Source organism: Anser anser, assembly GCF_964211835.1.
Source record: "Anser anser genome assembly, chromosome: Z".
NCBI lineage: Eukaryota > Metazoa > Chordata > Aves > Anseriformes > Anatidae > Anser > Anser anser.
In genome coordinates this window covers 25666458-25683895 of record NC_139723.1, presented here as the reverse complement: position 1 = coordinate 25683895, position 17438 = coordinate 25666458, and the positions used below count along the sequence as shown (strand labels likewise).

Here is a 17438-nt window from a genome sequence, read left to right as displayed (position 1 = left end):
AGGATGACTGGCTTTCCGAAAGAGAGTGATCTGTAAATTTCTTCGGATATGTTGGAGGAACTTCCTCTCTTGCAAAACAGAGTATACTCTTCCCTGGTTACTACTCCTATCCTTGATCTGAAGAAAAATAAAATGCCACCATCAAACTGTCTTTCTGTATATAGTACTCAGTTTCCATAAATCTGTGCAAGTTTACTTTACCAGTGTCACTCTTTGACATTGTAAATTCAGGCACAGCCTCAATCAGAATCCAATGCAAAGATGCTGCTGCAGATCACAACCATTAACTACAGTACTGTAACAGTCCAGAGTGTTAGCACACCAAGTGCTTGAACAATGACAAACAGCCTGAAGCAGATTTTAACACAGCAAATAAAAAACATCCAGCTCAGTTGAACTGTACTATCAGACTGTTGAAGACATACAGTATGTCCTAGCCAATGACAGTACTGTTATTCGCCTGTTCCACATATATTTTTGTTATTTGTTTATCTTGATACAACTGTTTATGGCATACAAAAAAATAAAAAAGAAAAAGAAGTGTAATAATCAAACTCCTACTACAGTCTGTCAATGTCTCAGAAACAATGCTATTATATAATATGAATTAAGAACAAATTTACATAGCATTGTAATTACCAAGCAAAGACCTCATAGCAATGGAGAAAGGTGCATCATGGAAACATCTCAAAATGCATAAGATGGTAGGGAATAAGAATATACCATCTCAGAAATTTTATCTGTTTGCATTTTTTATGCCTCTGTAATACCCACAGAGTCCTCTGTTGTCAACAATTTAAAGATCCCAAGCTGAATATTCAATTCTGAACTGAGTATTAAAATTAATGCATTCTAGACAATAACATGAATATATTTTTGATGCCAATTAAAGGTAAGCATTTGACACATGTTGTGAAAAGGTGGTGGCTTAAGGTGAAAGAATAAAGGCATTGTTATGTGTATGCTTATGGTTAGTTTGCATGCAGCATCACCCAAACTGTGTACAAGGGAAAAGGGACAGCAGGCCTCTCTCTTCACACCCTTGTCCCTCAATGTTCAGTGATGTGTTGAAATGAACAACAAAAGACTGTGATCTACAGTTACTCATGGTTACCTCCATAGACTGTTGTCTTCCTCCAACGAATAAATACTAAAATTGCCAGCAGGACAACAACAGGGATAATTAGAAGAGTTGTAATAAGAACAAAGGAAACTCCAGTGCTGGCCTGTCGGACCAGATGTTGTTTTTCCTGCTTCTTTAGAGGGTCTGTTGGTTCTGGGTTGTTTTTCAATCTGGCTTCTACAATTGTCTCCGATTCTTTAAAAAGAAGACAATTTACACAGGCAATCCATATGCATCAAGCAACAAAGAACAAGTTGTTACAGAAAACAACAAGCTAGAATACCTGAAGTGATGAGCAACAAGGAAACAAAAGGCAAACATTTATGGAACCAGTTTTAGCTCTTGCTGATGTTATCCCAAATGTAAGGCAGAGAGCCTGAACGATACCACTCTCCAGCAAGAATGCCCTCACCTCTTCTCACATGGGGAAAGGAGAGGTGTCAGGAAGAGTTTTGCCTTAAAAAAAATCTAACATTTAAAATATGGGGGAATCCAGCAAAAAGATATTTTGGCAAATAATAATCTAACAATAGTGATCTACTATCATTTAAATATCTCCTTTTGGTAATAACATTTCCACAATAAATACAGAAATCCAGTGTGTGTTGTATTATTACAGACAAAAAGGAAAACATTTAAATTAATTTTCAAGAAATTTGTGACAGGGGGTCAAACTCTCCTAACAGCTAAATCCCATGAAAGACTTTCGGCTCTGTAAATCTGAAGAGCTTTAGAAAACGGCATCCACTCACTCCTGGCTATTTTGTTACCTCTCCATCTACACTAAGAAAAAGAATTTCAATAAATTCCTCTACATATTGTTTTGGGTGTGTATAAAAGATCACATTCTTCGTGCTAACTTTTAACGAATAGAACTGTCCAGCTATGTATTTTAATGCTTGATTTAACAGCATGTCTTAAGAAGTAGCTGCATTGGAGACACTGAATACAAATGTTATTTGACTCTGTATCAAATTTTAAAATGACATTCTGTTCTGGATGAATAGTAGCGGCTTCAATTTTCACATAACACTACTACAAAGATAACTTGCTGTCTGTTCAAGTAGTAGTAACAGACATGAGCACTTTTTTTCCACTAGCGCCTTGCCTATCTATGAGGAGCGGTTCAGTTCTCTGTGTTTTCCCTTTAGAGGTGCTTACTTAAAAACTGTTTCTTACCCATGTGATACTATTTCATTATTCCCTGTAGCATTAGAAATGTCATCCAGCATGGTATCTTCCTCAAGAAAGCTGAAATGCATTGACATATCCCTAGATTAGCTATACTGTGGATGCTGTGATGTCCACACTTTCCCTTGTGAGTGCTTTGGGAGGACTGATGTACCAACAGAGATAAAACAGAAGGACAACAGTTTTCACAATAAGAATTTCTCTGTTTTATAAGGCCAGCCTAGTTTATTCTACTGTATGTTGCAATTGGCAGGTGGAATCTTTGGTATATTTCTATACATGCATAAAGCAAACCACAGAAACACTGAATTCAACCAAAGGAAACCACTTAAGAACTTCTGAACATTTTATAAAGGCACAGGTACTGTTTTTTCTGAAAGGGAAATAAATTTTTCCTCTTGTACATAAAAGGCCTATGAGACAGAAGATTAATGGTTAGAATTACTTTTAATCTGCCTGAATTACTGTTTTGCCCCCTTCACCTTAATCTACATGTATTTCCTTATCTCTGTACATTAAATTTCTACGTTCTCTTTTTCCCCATTCTCATTCAGCTAAAATGAAAAAAAAAAAAAAAGAAAAAAGAAAAAAAAGTAGTAAGTCTAGGGAATTAAGTCTGAACAGAATGAACGATTTTTTTCCCCGCTATGGTGTAACTGACAAGACTGTGTGCAGAAAGACTATGCAGAAAAACAAAACAACTGCTGTTCCAGATAACCTCTTTTTGGTGACTGAGGATTGTGGAGCAAGGGAAAGGTTGCTGGGGAGTAACCCTCACAGTTACGTTTCAGAGCTTTCTCTGCATCTAAGGGGGCTAACACACATACCAGATGGTGACGTGAAGTTAATCCACTAGTTAAATTTTCATCTTAGTGTCTGTGAAGCACATCACCACTGAAAACAAAATGTTGTTTGGTTGTAAATAGGTGTCTACTGGGTACAATGGTTACAAGCTGCTTTGTCTTACTTCCTGTGGCAGCTCGGTTTATGTACAGTAACTGTATGAAACGGTGGTGAAAAACAAAACAACAATCAAACTAGTAAGCATTTTTTCCTCCAAAGTGGCAGAAACAGTCATAGTCTATGTGAAAATACTGGTTCCTTAATTTCTATTCAGAATCAGACTAACCTTTTATTTCCTGTACCTCAATACCAGCCTTTTTAACTGACCGATGTTCCATTTCTGTAAAACAAAATTATTCTTCAGGACAACTGACATTTCGAAGACACTCAGTGACATTTTCCTGCTAGCTCTGTCAAATGTACAGTACAATCCTACAGTAAACAATCCCATTAGCATCTGAACTTCACGAAGCAGAGCCAATGTAAACTATTCAATAGCTCACAATACCATGAAAAAACAAGAGATGTTGATTCATAAAAGCTGTTTTCAATAATTAACTCTTATGCCACAGAGACACTTTATGGGCATGTGTAAGGGTTCAGGGAGTCCCATAAAAATACCACGATTTAATTACAATCAAAATCATGATGGATTAAAGACTGGTTGAATCAGGACTCTTTAGCTACTGCAATGTTATACTGCAGTTTCAGTCAAAAAGAAAATAAGATACATGGACTTTCCTCACCTAACCTCTAAGTGATGAAGAAATTCATTTTTTTTTGTTTTTATGTTTCTTTGAATAGAAGCCTAGAAATGCTCTTTTTCAGGTTAATAGATTCAGAAACAAGCCACATCCAGTCAGGCTTACAATTTATCTGGTCCAGTGTCCTGTTACTAACAGCATCTGATACCAGATGACCCATAAGAAAATCAATAAAATGTAAACAGACAAATGCAGAATAACTGGCTTAGTCAGAAATTTATTTATAATAGCAAATAGTTACTGGTTGACTAACACCGTGAAGCCTGAGTCTTTCTCCCTCATACATTTTTTATCTGATATAATGTAACAGTAGATTATATTTTTATTCCTTTGAAGTATATTTGTAAATCCTTACATATTCTTATTCTTTTTATTCCTCTCTCTGAATCCTACTAAACTGATGCCTGACTCATCAGGTTCCTCTCCCACAAGTCAGGCTGTTTGGCTTGGGGGTTAGTGGATTAAAACTGGGGAGTGTTTCCCTTTGATAGGAATAGGGCTTCAAATTATACTAGATTAATTTTCTAATGATAAATATTCCCGAAGAAATTAAAAGAAGTTTAAAACTGACTTGTGTTTATATTTCAGCCCCTGACAGTTTCTGATATGATAACTTCAAAGGAAGCAGTGAACTTGTCAGCAAATGACGCATTGAAAGACCTAAAATGCAAAAAAACTCATACTTTTAAGCATATACTTATACAATGAGGTACAAATCTACCATAAGGCAAATGCATTTGGATTCCTCCTCCTATGAAAAATCAGCTCACACACCCTGGACTCTCCTTTGACAGAGTAATGCTGAAGAATGATCACTTCAAACAACTTCTGCAGTTGTTCTGTACTTAAATCATTGTCTTTAAACCAGTACCAGATAAGTGACACTGATCTCAAGATACAAAATGTGAAGTTGTGGCATTAAGAACAAAAAGAACATACTTTCTGTGGATGCAAACTTCCACACTGTTCTGGCATGAACATCTCCAACAAATACTGTTTTGTCTTCTGAAGCAACTACATCATGCGGCATCTCAAACCTCTGTGAAGAAAAGGAGTGACAGATTACTCTTAGCTGTCTACACATTGTCATATCCAGTCCTGGAAAAAACAGCAGGTCTAATGTGAGTGAAGGGAAGAGGAATTACATTTCCATTGTATGTTTGCCTTCTCAAGGGATAATATCTTGGAGATTATCAGATACACTCATGCTAAACAATTCATATTTATGTTCTTACATTTAATTTTATCCTGTGAAATATAAGATGCATAGTGCACATACATAGTGGTAAGTTACTATCATGTTGAGAAAATTAATATTTGATTGAAATGTACATTACTAAAGGTGAACTTTTTGAGATAGTATCATGTGGCTACACCCATTGTAAGCTTTCATTTCTCATCTTTTAAGCAAAGTAAGCAACTTAAATGTTGTTGAGCACAGATTCTCCAGATGCAGCACACAAGTATGTACATATTCCATCAGTACACTGATGTACCTAGTGTACATACTATATACTACATAGTGATGTACAATGCATGTACTCCAAGAGTAGCTGTAAGCACTGACACTAGACCACTCATTCTCCACCAAATCTAGCAAAGGTCTGAGCTAACTTGTTCTTTTTTATCAAGGAAGCACGTTGGTATGCTATGCCAGTGTATTATTGTTTACAAATTTAACATTTGGAACAGGTGAACAGAGGATCCTATTTTGCTAGCTAGGAGTGTAATGATTGAAACACCAGAATTTAACAGAAAAAATACATTGCAATTTTTGTAGGGCAGATTGTGTATGACAGATCAGGAGAAATATCAAAATACATAAAATATTTGAATTATTATTTTGAATTACTTTTAAATGATGACATTGCTTATTATTATACATTTATTATGCTATCTTAAAATATTAATAGGCTCTCAGTTATAATCGCAAAATCTAGAGACAAGTGTGTAACACAAGCATCTATTGGAGAGAAGAAGCTAAAATAAAAGGTGGGCAAACACAGTAAAAGATAATAAGTTTGGCCATGTTGCCTTTAGTTTATCGAGAACAGTCTTCTCACATGTCTTTAGAATTCACATTTATTTCTTGACCTGAGTTATTGTCCTTGATACCTACAGAGTAATTGAGGAACTTCGATGAGAAGCAATAAGCTGTCACATGACAAGCACATTCCACAGCAGCACCTAATCCATCTGCAACTTAAAATTAGTACAATGAAGAGAAGAACAAAAAATCATCTGACTCTGTTTGGAAGACATGTCTCTTCCCAACTATTTTTACTGTTCCCAGAAAAAAGTTTCAAGAGTAAAGGGCAGTTCACTTTCCCAGCACTGAGAAACCAAAGAACCTGGAATAAAAACCTGGGATAAGGCAGTATCTTTGTAGTTAACATGTGTTGTTCTGGCCTAAATACTGAGGATGTACTATCTTAGTCTAGATATAGAGAGCTACAGATTCCTCCCTAAAACAAGATTCTTAACACTTCCAGATCCATCATTTCAGCAAGTACGGCTATTATATTAAGAATTTTTCCTTTTCGTGAGTAGACTGGAAAACTGAGTATTGTGAACTACCTTATCAGGGTAAGTTCTGGTAAGTGGTCTATTTCAGATCTCAGGACTGAATAGTGCATCCTTTATACACCATTAACACAAAGAATTGTTTACTGATAAAACAAACAATCAAATACAAACCACCAAACCAAAAAAACCCACAACCAACATCAAAACTGAAAATAATAATAATAAAAGAAAATAATCCCTGTAACCCCAAACTATGTTTCTTTATGTGAGAAATTGTTTGTGAACCAAATAGGATGGAAGTGACGTAGACATACAGGTGTTATATACTAGCTAAACATTTCAATAGTCATCCTTCCAAAACATTAATAAATGAGACAGACTTTCATTACTTAAGTTTTGTTTTTCATGATCTTTCTTATAAGGTGTTTTTTTTTCCGAATCATGGAAAAAAAGTGCATATTTTACTTGTATGTATAGTATTCCATAAAAACATGAAAAACAATTTAAAAGTAATAAGTTTGAAATTGGAGTACTTTCATTTATCTTGTCTCAAGCTATTCCTGGTTTAAAGACTGATCTTGGATCACCTTATGAAACTGTACACCTTCTCTACTGTCTGGAGTCAAAATTTAATACAGCAAGGATCTACAGATCTACAAGGATCTGTAACTGTGCACAGACAGTTAACATTATCTAATCCCCACTGAATCTCAAAATGACGATAAACCCACTGTCAGTTTTTGTCAGTTTGTAGGCAGCACAGCTATTTGCTATACTCAAAAAGAAATATCTTTCTGTAGTACCCCTTAAAACCGGACTGCAAATCATTGAGTATATGTGCTACCCAGAAATGGGAGTCATTCTTTTGTCTAGGACAATCTATATATTTTTTTAATAAACATTTTTAAACTTCATTTTGCACAACACTTTAAATAACATCTAGCCCTCAAATTAATCTTCTGCAAATAACAGATGTAACCATACGGTTGAGTTTTTTTCCTGCTTAGGAAAACACTTTTTTGTACATGTAATGGACAGTAGTATCTAATTCTATAAATATTTCTGGACCTTTATGCTTCTTTTAAATTAGCTTTTAATAACTATCTGCCAGTAATAAAGCGAACTTATCCTAACTAAAGGTGGCATCTCTAGGGATCATCTCAAAGGTGGTATAATTAAGACCTGAAATTCTAGCATCTTCACTAAGTTTGTATTACGAAGTATTCCTTTGAATACCATACATTTTAAAATACCTAATTTCCTGCAATAGTTGTATATAAAAGTTGGAGAAGTAGAATGTTACCAACAATCTCCTATACATAATTATACACACCAGGCACTCTGTGCAATACTCCACCTTTCTAAGTGGAATGAAAGTGTCAATTATTTCTCCAGTAGAGAAGTTCATCACAAATCCTTGCGCTGGTTCTGCTTCTCCAGGGTAAGGCATTCCATTAACTGCGAAGAGGAGACCACCTGCAACAACATTGGATTTCCTTTAACAACCCACACCTTGAAAACTACGGTGCAGGTCAATAGTAATTGTATTGATGTAAAAAGCTGTCTGAGAAAATGAGAGTGACTGACAGAGACAGAGGTAACTCAACAGGAAACTAAATGACAATAGGAAAGTTAACTAAGGTATCACAGGGAAAAATTGCAGACAACCAGTCTATAGAGAGATGCTATAAAGAAATGGTCAGAAGCTACTTCCTAACAGTCTTAAATAAACTGGTTGTGGGTGCATGGGAAGCAGGAGAGGAGTGGACTACAAAATGGAGTCAGACTTGCTCGCTCTCCCTACAATGCATCTCCTGCTGTCAGAGACAGCAGTGGGCTACAAATACTGAGTATCCTAACTTTTACACCATTTCTTAAATTCTAGGCAAATGCAACAGAGATTACCTTGATATTAAATTTGATATCAACTACAGAGTCAGGAGACTGACATTCCAAAATTCCTCATCAAGATCTTGACGTTCTCACTACCTTCGGTATTGGTATTAAAAATCTGACTACAACCCTTAATAGAGTAATTGTATTAATGATCAGATTTTGATAATAAACTACACAACTTCTAAATAAAAACTGTTTGCTTTCAGATTTTATATTTTTAGAAACTCAACACTTGATGGCTTGGAAGCTCTTTAGTTTGGTCTCTTCAATGGAGCTTGAAATGAATATTTTAAAACATTATTACTAATTATGGACTGTGCCGTCACTAGGAAGCAAACAATATAATCTGCTTGTTGACATTACATTTAGAGTGTCTAATCAGTCATTTCTCAGGAGTAGAGATTATATGCAAGCTTCTCTCATGCCCCCCACTGCAAACAGGAAAATAGGACAGTTCTAAAATTTTCCATTACGTCAGCATTACTTTGAAAAAGAATAAACATCTGGCTAAAGATACATGATAGCACTCTTTATGAAATGACATTGTACACAGTGACATACTGGCATTAAAGAACTACTTGAAATCTGAAGAACAGGAAAGAAAAATATTACCTGGAGCATATGAAACTGCAAACAACTCTCTTCCAAATGATTTGTGCTTGATCTCTCTTACGAACTCCCCAGTTCCTAATCTGAAACACTGAATTCGACCGTTTTCCCTGTCTGCAACACAGAGCTGACTGAAGTCAGGGATCAGGGCTAAGCTGTGGGGGATACGAAACTGTCCAGGTCTGGCTCTGCCTAAAGAAGTCTCTGCAACACAAAATGTACACATTCGTGTTAAAGTACACAAAGTTCTGCTTAGAAATAGCAGCATTTCACATAATGCAGCATAATATTGAGAAAAGTTTTTGTTCTTCTCCTAACAGTTTTACTCATTTAGGTAAACTATTGTAGACTTTTGCTTTATCTTTGTAAAACTTGAATTTGTGAATGAGCTATTTCTCTACAATAGCATAATCCCTGATAACATAAATTTGAGTCAGAGAGAAATGTAATTATTCACAAAACCTAAAATAGATGGGATCATGACATAAATCTAAGAAAAACGATAAAGGCTTATACCATTTGACCACACTTTTAGAAAAAAAATTATTACTTTTGAAAATCTAAATATTTTATTGCTAAGAAAGGACGTGCTGATACTTGTGCTGAATGCATGCTAACAGACTCTTATTTTTTATTTTTTTTAGAGAATATATAAATACCCACTACAACTAGCTGTATAAACATTAGAGAAAAATCTGGAATTTAATAAGAAGGGCAAAATTGAACTGGGGCCTTCATAGTATTACTGTAATAGACGTTTATAAATCACACTAATAACAGTATCGACAATCTCACAGCTGATGATAACATGAATTCATGATAGCAGAGTATCAGTGAGCTCTGACCTTCTCCCCACTGCATGATGTACAATCCGTTCGGAGAGAACTGGATGATTCGGCTGTTACAGTAACCGTCAGATACATAAACGCTGCCGGTGATTGGATCCACAGCCACATCAGTTGGTTGACAGAAATGATTTTTGTCACTGCCTGGTTGCAAAGCTACTCCTAGGGTCAGTAGTGGTTCTTTCGCATCTGCTCCCAGTTTGAAAACCTTTTAAATCAATAGCGAAAGATAAGAGGTTTCAATTATGGAGGGTGAAATATAAGACGGATGTCTGCCTATGAAAAGGATATCTATTACTCTGTATAAAATAAATGCATACACTAAACACAACCTTAATATCTTGACTATGACATCTATTACCAGTTTTATAACCATTCTGATTGTGGGAAATTTCTGCATAAAATATAATTTCCTATGATTACAGCAAACAAATTAGTTTCATATTCTGAGCTTGAGTGCATAGGAAAATTGATAAGCAAAGATGTAGCAGAAAAATCTGCTCTCTTTCAAAAGAATCACTATTTTAAAACAGGTACTTTTAGTTCTGAATACTTTGCTCAAATTATTCTACACAACTATATTCCATGAAGGCTATAGGGGTCAATTTCCATAGGTGTATTCTTAATGTTTGTCTTAACAAGCCTACATAAATAGTTTACATCATAATCGTAAGTTTACATAAATCTCTAGAATGGCACAACAAAAATGGCACAACACTAAGGTCCTTGTGTTAAGGGTTCAAAAGCATACCTGATGGAGAGCTACGTCAGTGACCCAGTAGTTACCATTCTTATCTATACTCAAACCATGTGGTAAATAAAATCTGCAAGCACAAATGTGGAAGAAGCAAATTAGAGACATCTTTCAGGAAGAATGATATAAATTAGATCTAAAGATTTCATTTTTTATCTACAGATCAAGAAATGCTCAAAAATTAACAACCTGTTAATACTTCACAAAATATATACACTGTAACTAAAGAATTTCCTTGACAAGAGTGTCTCAAATCCAGAATTCACTTGATCTCTGCTTTCTCACTCAGGCTAACATTTGGTATCTTTAAAGAAAATATACAATAGTCTTCAGCTCTGCATTTCTGTTAATCTGGCTGGTAGATGAAATTATACGAATTACCAGAAAATAGATGTAGTAAAGTTGGAAATGATTATAATTATTATTTGCTGGGCTTTTTTTTTTTTTTGTTGTTCAAATAAACACAAGATCACATAATGTAATACAAACCAGATATGTGAAAATGGGTTGGTGACTTTTGAGGCTAAAATATGCAGAAATGCTAATATTTTTATTAATAAAAACAACAACAAAAAAAAAAGAAAAACAAAAAACTTACAGACTTTTGCCTGTGGAATGCAGCAGTTTTGCAGTACTTGGATTCAGGACAAGAATTGTGTTCTGTTCAATTGGTCCAAGTCCTCTTTGCTGATAAACAAATTTGCTGTCAAAAGAACTACACAAAAATATTGTAATACAAAGACAGCATTAGAACAGTCCAATGATGACCACTACACATGCAACTCAAAGACAGGTTTTATATTTAATTCCAGTTAATTCCAGTTTAATTCCAGTGTGGGTTACTAGCACCTTTTGTTTTGTTTTGTTTTTAAATAAGCCTTGTAATATTGTATGATCGTAAGAGTTCTAATGTTGGGATGTCTGCATTTCCTACTGAGGTTATGACTTCCTAACTAAAGGAGTACCAAATCAACACAGCAATAATTAAGACAATCCTAAAGCAAGCAAGCAAACAAATATATATATTTTTTAGTTGTTGCTTTTTTATTTGCTGTGGCAAATTTGAGGTGGGAAATCAAACAATTTAGCTTAACATAGCTAATCACCAGGGCATAATTACCTATATGAACTTGTATACTTTGTACTAAGGTAGGCTGTGTTCGTGCTTTTATGTTGTTTGTTTTCTTTTCAAACATAATTTGTTATTTTGCCAGAACCTGCTACTGTAACATTCAGATCTTAAGGTACTTATCCTTTCCAGAGTGCCCTTGCAGGAGACTATAGGATATGAGATGTGTTTCTCTTAACCCCACAACTCCACATATAATTTTCAAGGTACATGGAATATATTAATAAAAACATTTAAACATGTTATTGTATAATTCAGACATAAAGAACGAGCATTGCTTAACCTTCTAGAAGACACTTGCCAGATGTAAAATTATCATGCACTTAATGAAGGATAGAAGATTAGTCATCTGTACCCATACAGAGAAGCTGGCTATTACTGTAACCTGTTGAAATGTGTTCAGCCTTCAGTGAAGGTGAATAGAGCACATAAAACATTTTGAACAAAATTTAAGCCTAAATGTTAGAAAAGGGTATTTGATTATGGACAAAAAACACATGAACGCATGACATACTCTTCCCTCCTGTCGTATATTTTTAAAGCTGTTTATTAATCCCCCTAAGATAAATCCAGCTATGACTGATGCAACTTGGTAAACAGGAACATGCTTTATAGTCACAGACCAGGCTATGAATAAAGCTATTAAAACTTTATATGGTACAGTGCTGGTAGCCCAGCCTCTCCATAACATTAAATATTTATATGTCTAGAATTTTCAATGCGGAAAGGCACTACTAGTTTCATATATAACCAGAAGAGTCTGAGAGAATGTGTTCTAATTTCTCCATAGGCTACAATTAGAAATAGTGTTTAGATATTATCTTTATATATGGTAACTATCTGTGCCTACTTCTTCAACCTCTGACAGTAATCAATATACCCTTTTCACTGTGAATGGTTATGCACAAGGCGTTACTAAATCTCTCTACTGAGCCCCCCTGAACACTCTGCTGTGATGCTACAACGAGACACACAGAATAGCTGACATTGGCAGGGACCTCTGGAGGTCATCTGGTGATACCCCCTGCTCCCACAGGACCAGCAGGTTGCCCAGGACCATGTCCAAATGGCTTCTGAAGATCTCCAAGGAGGGAGAGCCCCAGGCTCTCTGGGCAGCCTGTGCCACTGCGCAGTCACCCATACAGCAAGGCAGTGCTCCTGATGTTCAGAGGTAACCTGTGTTCCTGTCTGTGCCCACTGCCTTTTGTCCTGGCACAGGGCACCACTGAAAAGAGCCTGTCTCCATCCTCTCTGCACCCTCCCTTCAGGTGTTTGTACACATCAATGGCTGAGCCTCCTCCAGGCTGAACTGTCGCAGCCCCTCCTCACAGGAGAGGTACTCCAGTCCCTTCATCACCATCATGCACAGTACGCCAGGTGTGGCCTCACCAGCACTGCGTGGAGGAGAAGGGCCACCTCACCCCTCTCGATCTGCAGGCAGTACTCTGCCTAGTGCAGCCAAGAATAACGTTGGCTTTCTTGGTGGGGTGGGCATATTGCTCGCACGTAGCTAACAAGGGTAAGACTACTGGCACACAATGCCCTACTGATATTTATTTGCTTATTTAATGATGGCCCAGTAGATTTTGGTTTTTATCATTATTGAAAGTTATATTCTAAGGCAAGTTCTCTTCTTTTTGAGCATTTTCTTTAAAAACAAAACCAAACGAACAAAGGAGCCAATAACAAAAGCTCCCACAAAATTAAAAAATAAAAAAGCCCCAACCCACAATGCTTGATTTCAGTAAATGACAGGGGCCCAGGAATCTAATACTCCTAAGGTACAGATGACCACAACCAGAAGACCAAAGCTGGACAGACTGAACGAATGTTTGGCAGCAGAACAGAAGTTTCTGAGGTGCTTGGCTTATGGTACACCTTTATGTATGCATGCAAATAACTGGGCTTGGGGTCAAGTATTTTATTCCAACACATGGATGATTTTTCTCCTTTCCACAGCTGCATGATGAATGCTTGCTTGCTAGCTATTTATCTTTGCTAAAAATGTTTTAGTTTACCTTATGTTAATGGATATGGGTGAAAACCTTTCTAGGCTCAAGCTCTGTAAAGACTATTATTATTAATCAGCATAGCTAATCACAGATGAGAATCTTAGTGAGGGTAGCTATCGTACAGAAACAGCAACGGCAACAACAAGAAGAAGACAAGATTCTATCTCTCTGCAGAACTGATTAGGTAGACAGCTTTAAAACTGATTGTTTTTCCTTATTATTATTCCTGATCGTAGTAACTGTCCTGTCCAGACTTCTAAGCATTTCCTGTTAACAACTACCCACCTCTGCAGGGAACCGAGTACTTTCAGCATAAGTATGAGATTGCATGGTATTTTCAGCAAAGGAAGCCTAGTGAACTTTGAAATGAGGTTATGGGACTGATCTTTCATGTGTCTTCTCCCTGATAAATATCCTTTTCTAGCAGTAAGACTAGTATGCTACAGAGTCATTCTTTCCTTTCCAGGGCTTATGAACATTTTCCAAGCTACTCTGTGCTTCGTTTCATTTGATAAATGAGGACACAGACTATGCTGACTCCTGCTAGCTTAAAAGAAGCAAAAGCAGACCAAGAAAAGAATTAAAACCTTACTGTTATATGTCATATTACTCTGCTCTCAGCATGGCTTTCTAAGAGGTTCTGCAGTTTCATGTTAAAGGACAACTGAAACATGCTGCATCTGTCACAACTTCTAATTTCAAGCTCCAATACAATTTCATAGCTGTTTTTCTACTTCAGCTGGCCACTTTACACTAATGCAAATAATTTATTGCTACATCTGATTTTCTTCTGGTGTGTTTCATATTAAAATCTAGACAGGCCACCTGATCTCATAAACCTTGAAAGTACAACCCTGAGCTCTACTCTCAATCAACAATCCATCACCACTGTGGCATCGTGCTCAGCCTAAATTAACCTACCTAGCTTGTTAAGAATGCAATAACAGATGTTCAAGAATGCATTATATATTCTGTATTATGTTTTTTATAAGTTGCACACATGGTCAATCATTTTTCATCACAAATTCCAAAAGAACTTCCAGCTGATTCATTGCTCAGCCAGCTGAATAGTTCATATATACACGTGTATATATATATATATATATATAAACATTTACATTTTGAATAGCACACACTGCATATGGCACGAAAGACATAAAACTGACAACAGCATGTGGTAAAAGAAGATGACTCATTAAAGGAGCTTTTTTTTTTTTTTTTTAACCATGCCCAGAAGGAATGTTAGAGCCACTGAAAAGCTGCTACTATATTACAGGGCTTGTCATTTTGTAACTGTTTTTGCTCTCTAAAGCAGACTGAAGTTGCCTTACAGGAGCACAGACCATTCATCCAGCTATATTTAGTTGAATGAGAATCCAGCTTTTATGGCATATATTAATAATGCATTGGAAACATTTGTACAGTGCCTAATAGCACAGATAATTTTATTTTATTTTATTTTTAATTTGTTTCTGTGCTGTGACAGAAGCACTGTAACAGAGAAAATAAATTCTGGGCTTTCAGGCTCGATTCATGTTTATGTTTTGCCGAGGAATATTATACTCCGTTACTTGTGTATTTACTGCTAATGATAAACATTAACTTACAAGCCTGACAACTTCTTATCCCTCTTCTACATATAAAAGCCATGATAATTCCCTTTCAAAATAATCTTTTTCTATTCCTTCTTAATGAAAAATAAGAACAGATACATCACTTTTTTTTTTTTTTCAGCACAGCCCATGAAACAGTCCCCAAACTATTTCATATGTGCATGAAATAAATGAAAACTGAAAGGGAGGCTCACTGGCTGAGCACACAAAAGTATGCATATTTCCTGTGCAACAAGATTTGGAACAAATATTTAGCTTCAGTCATGTTTTCCACATACATTGTTTTAAAGTCACTCTACTCTATATACAGGCCCACAGAAGTTTTAGCTTATCTATTTTAAGGGCTCCTAACAGCACTAGGTTTGGAAGGGTTGGAAGGGACCTCAAAGACCATCCAGCTCTAACCCCCTGCCATGGGCACGGATGCTATCCACTAGACCAGGTTGCCCAGAGCCCCATCCAGCCTGGCCTGGGACACCTCCAGGGATGGGGCATCCACAGCCTCTCTGGGCAACCTGTGCCAGTGCCTCACCACCCTCTCAGTGAATAATTTCCTCCTAACATCTAATCGAAATCTCCACTCGTTTAGTTTAAAACCATTCCCCCTTGTCCTGTCATTATCTGACTGAGCAAAAAGTCACTCTCCATCCTTTTTACAAGCCCCCTCTAAGTATTGAAAATGTGCCACAAGGTCATCCCAGAGCCTTCTCTACACTGAACAGCCCCAGCTCTCTCAGCCTTTCTTCATAGAAGAGAAATAAATTTCCTATAAACTGATCAACTATGTTCCACAAGAGGAGGAATAAAACAACACTTGTGAACAAAACAAGTGAATCCTTAAGTGAATAAGGACTCTACACATAGATATATTCAGTCAGGAAGTTTTACTTTTTTCCAACTTCAATCCCTGCGTGATGGCAAATATGGTGAGCCTCCACACTAAACTCACGTGCAGATTAACATGTGATATTTTACCATTACCATATGGAAACACTTATCCTGAGTATTTTCTGAAGTGTGCTAACTAACAAATGAGAGAAAGAAACTGTCTCTTAGGTGTTAGCTCTAGGGTGCTAACTCAAGGCTGACTACTCAGTGGCAGACAAGAGTGAATACAATGTTATACATTATTCAGAAGGAACAAAGGATGGAAGACAGAAGGTGCTTTAAACACATAACCCTGAAGCATACTTCCTTTCCCCCCTCTTAGGAAGTAAGAACTATAAGAAGATACAGAGATGACAGTAATAATGATGAATTATTTTGATACAAAAGGGACCAAATACACTGGGACTCTCATGGAAATACCTCACTGGAAATGAGGGAACTGATAGGGATATTAAAGAAGCACAAAGAAATTATGAGTGTCAGGAGAAGATAAATTGGAAATGATAGTGTATTGTTGGCAGAAGCAAACCGATGACCATAAAATGAGTGATGAGGTAGCAGGTGCAATAGTTTTAAGACAACGACTTTCCCACACTTTGTGCAACAGTCAAACTGCAGAATTCACTGGTAAGGGTATAAAGGTTTTACATGGGTTCCAAATTCCAAAACCATAAATAACCTGGCACATTTATTGATGGGGAAACTCTCTAGAGATTATAAACATATGTAGGTTATATGTAGTATTTTTTTTTTTTTTTCTTCTGGGAAGTCCCTTAGTTGCAGGCTTCAAATACTCAAGAGTATGAGCATCTGTTGTTGTCCAGGACTGGACTGAATTAAGTGAATCTTTAGCGTGACCCAGCACAGGTATTGGGTACATCAATTTCTAGATTTCAGACCACACTCTGATCCTCTGCACCCACACCATTAGAAGTTTTTGTTTTGTTTAGAATCACAGACTCATAGAATGGTTTGGAAGGGACCTTAAAGACCATCCCCTACCAACCCCCTGCCATGGGCAGGGACACCTCCCACCAGACCAGGCTGCTCAAAGCCCCATCCAGCCTGGCCGTGAACACCTCCAGGGCTGGGGCATCCACAGCTTCCCTGGGCAACCTGTGCCAGTGCCTCGCCACCCTCAAAGTAAGAACTTTCTACCTAATATCTGATCTAAATCTACCTTCTTTCAGCTTAAAACCACTTCCCATGGCCCTGTGACTACAGGCTCTGGTTAAAAGCCTTTCT

At 36.7% G+C, this 17438-nt stretch overlaps 1 protein-coding gene across 16 annotated transcripts in view; it reads right to left on the bottom strand.

Moving 5' to 3' along the window:
* Positions 1–17438, bottom strand: part of PAM (peptidylglycine alpha-amidating monooxygenase) — a 138881-nt gene that overhangs the window by 1756 nt on the left and 119687 nt on the right. For 8 of the 16 annotated variants that reach the window (XM_083817888.1, XM_083817892.1, XM_083817898.1 and 5 more), the window contains 8 exons: positions 11150–11266; positions 10549–10621; positions 9798–10005; positions 8956–9156; positions 7781–7923; positions 4861–4960; positions 3444–3497; positions 1115–1318 (listed from right to left, as the gene is read on the bottom strand). In XM_083817888.1, coding sequence (XP_083674014.1) covers positions 1115–1318; positions 3444–3497; positions 4861–4960; positions 7781–7923; positions 8956–9156; positions 9798–10005; positions 10549–10621; positions 11150–11266 — 1100 coding nt within the window. The remainder of the gene's footprint in view (positions 1–1114; positions 1319–3443; positions 3498–4860; positions 4961–7780; positions 7924–8955; positions 9157–9797; positions 10006–10548; positions 10622–11149; positions 11267–17438) is intronic. The other 8 variants (XM_083817902.1, XM_083817893.1, XM_083817903.1 and 5 more) reach the window with 3 other exon arrangements.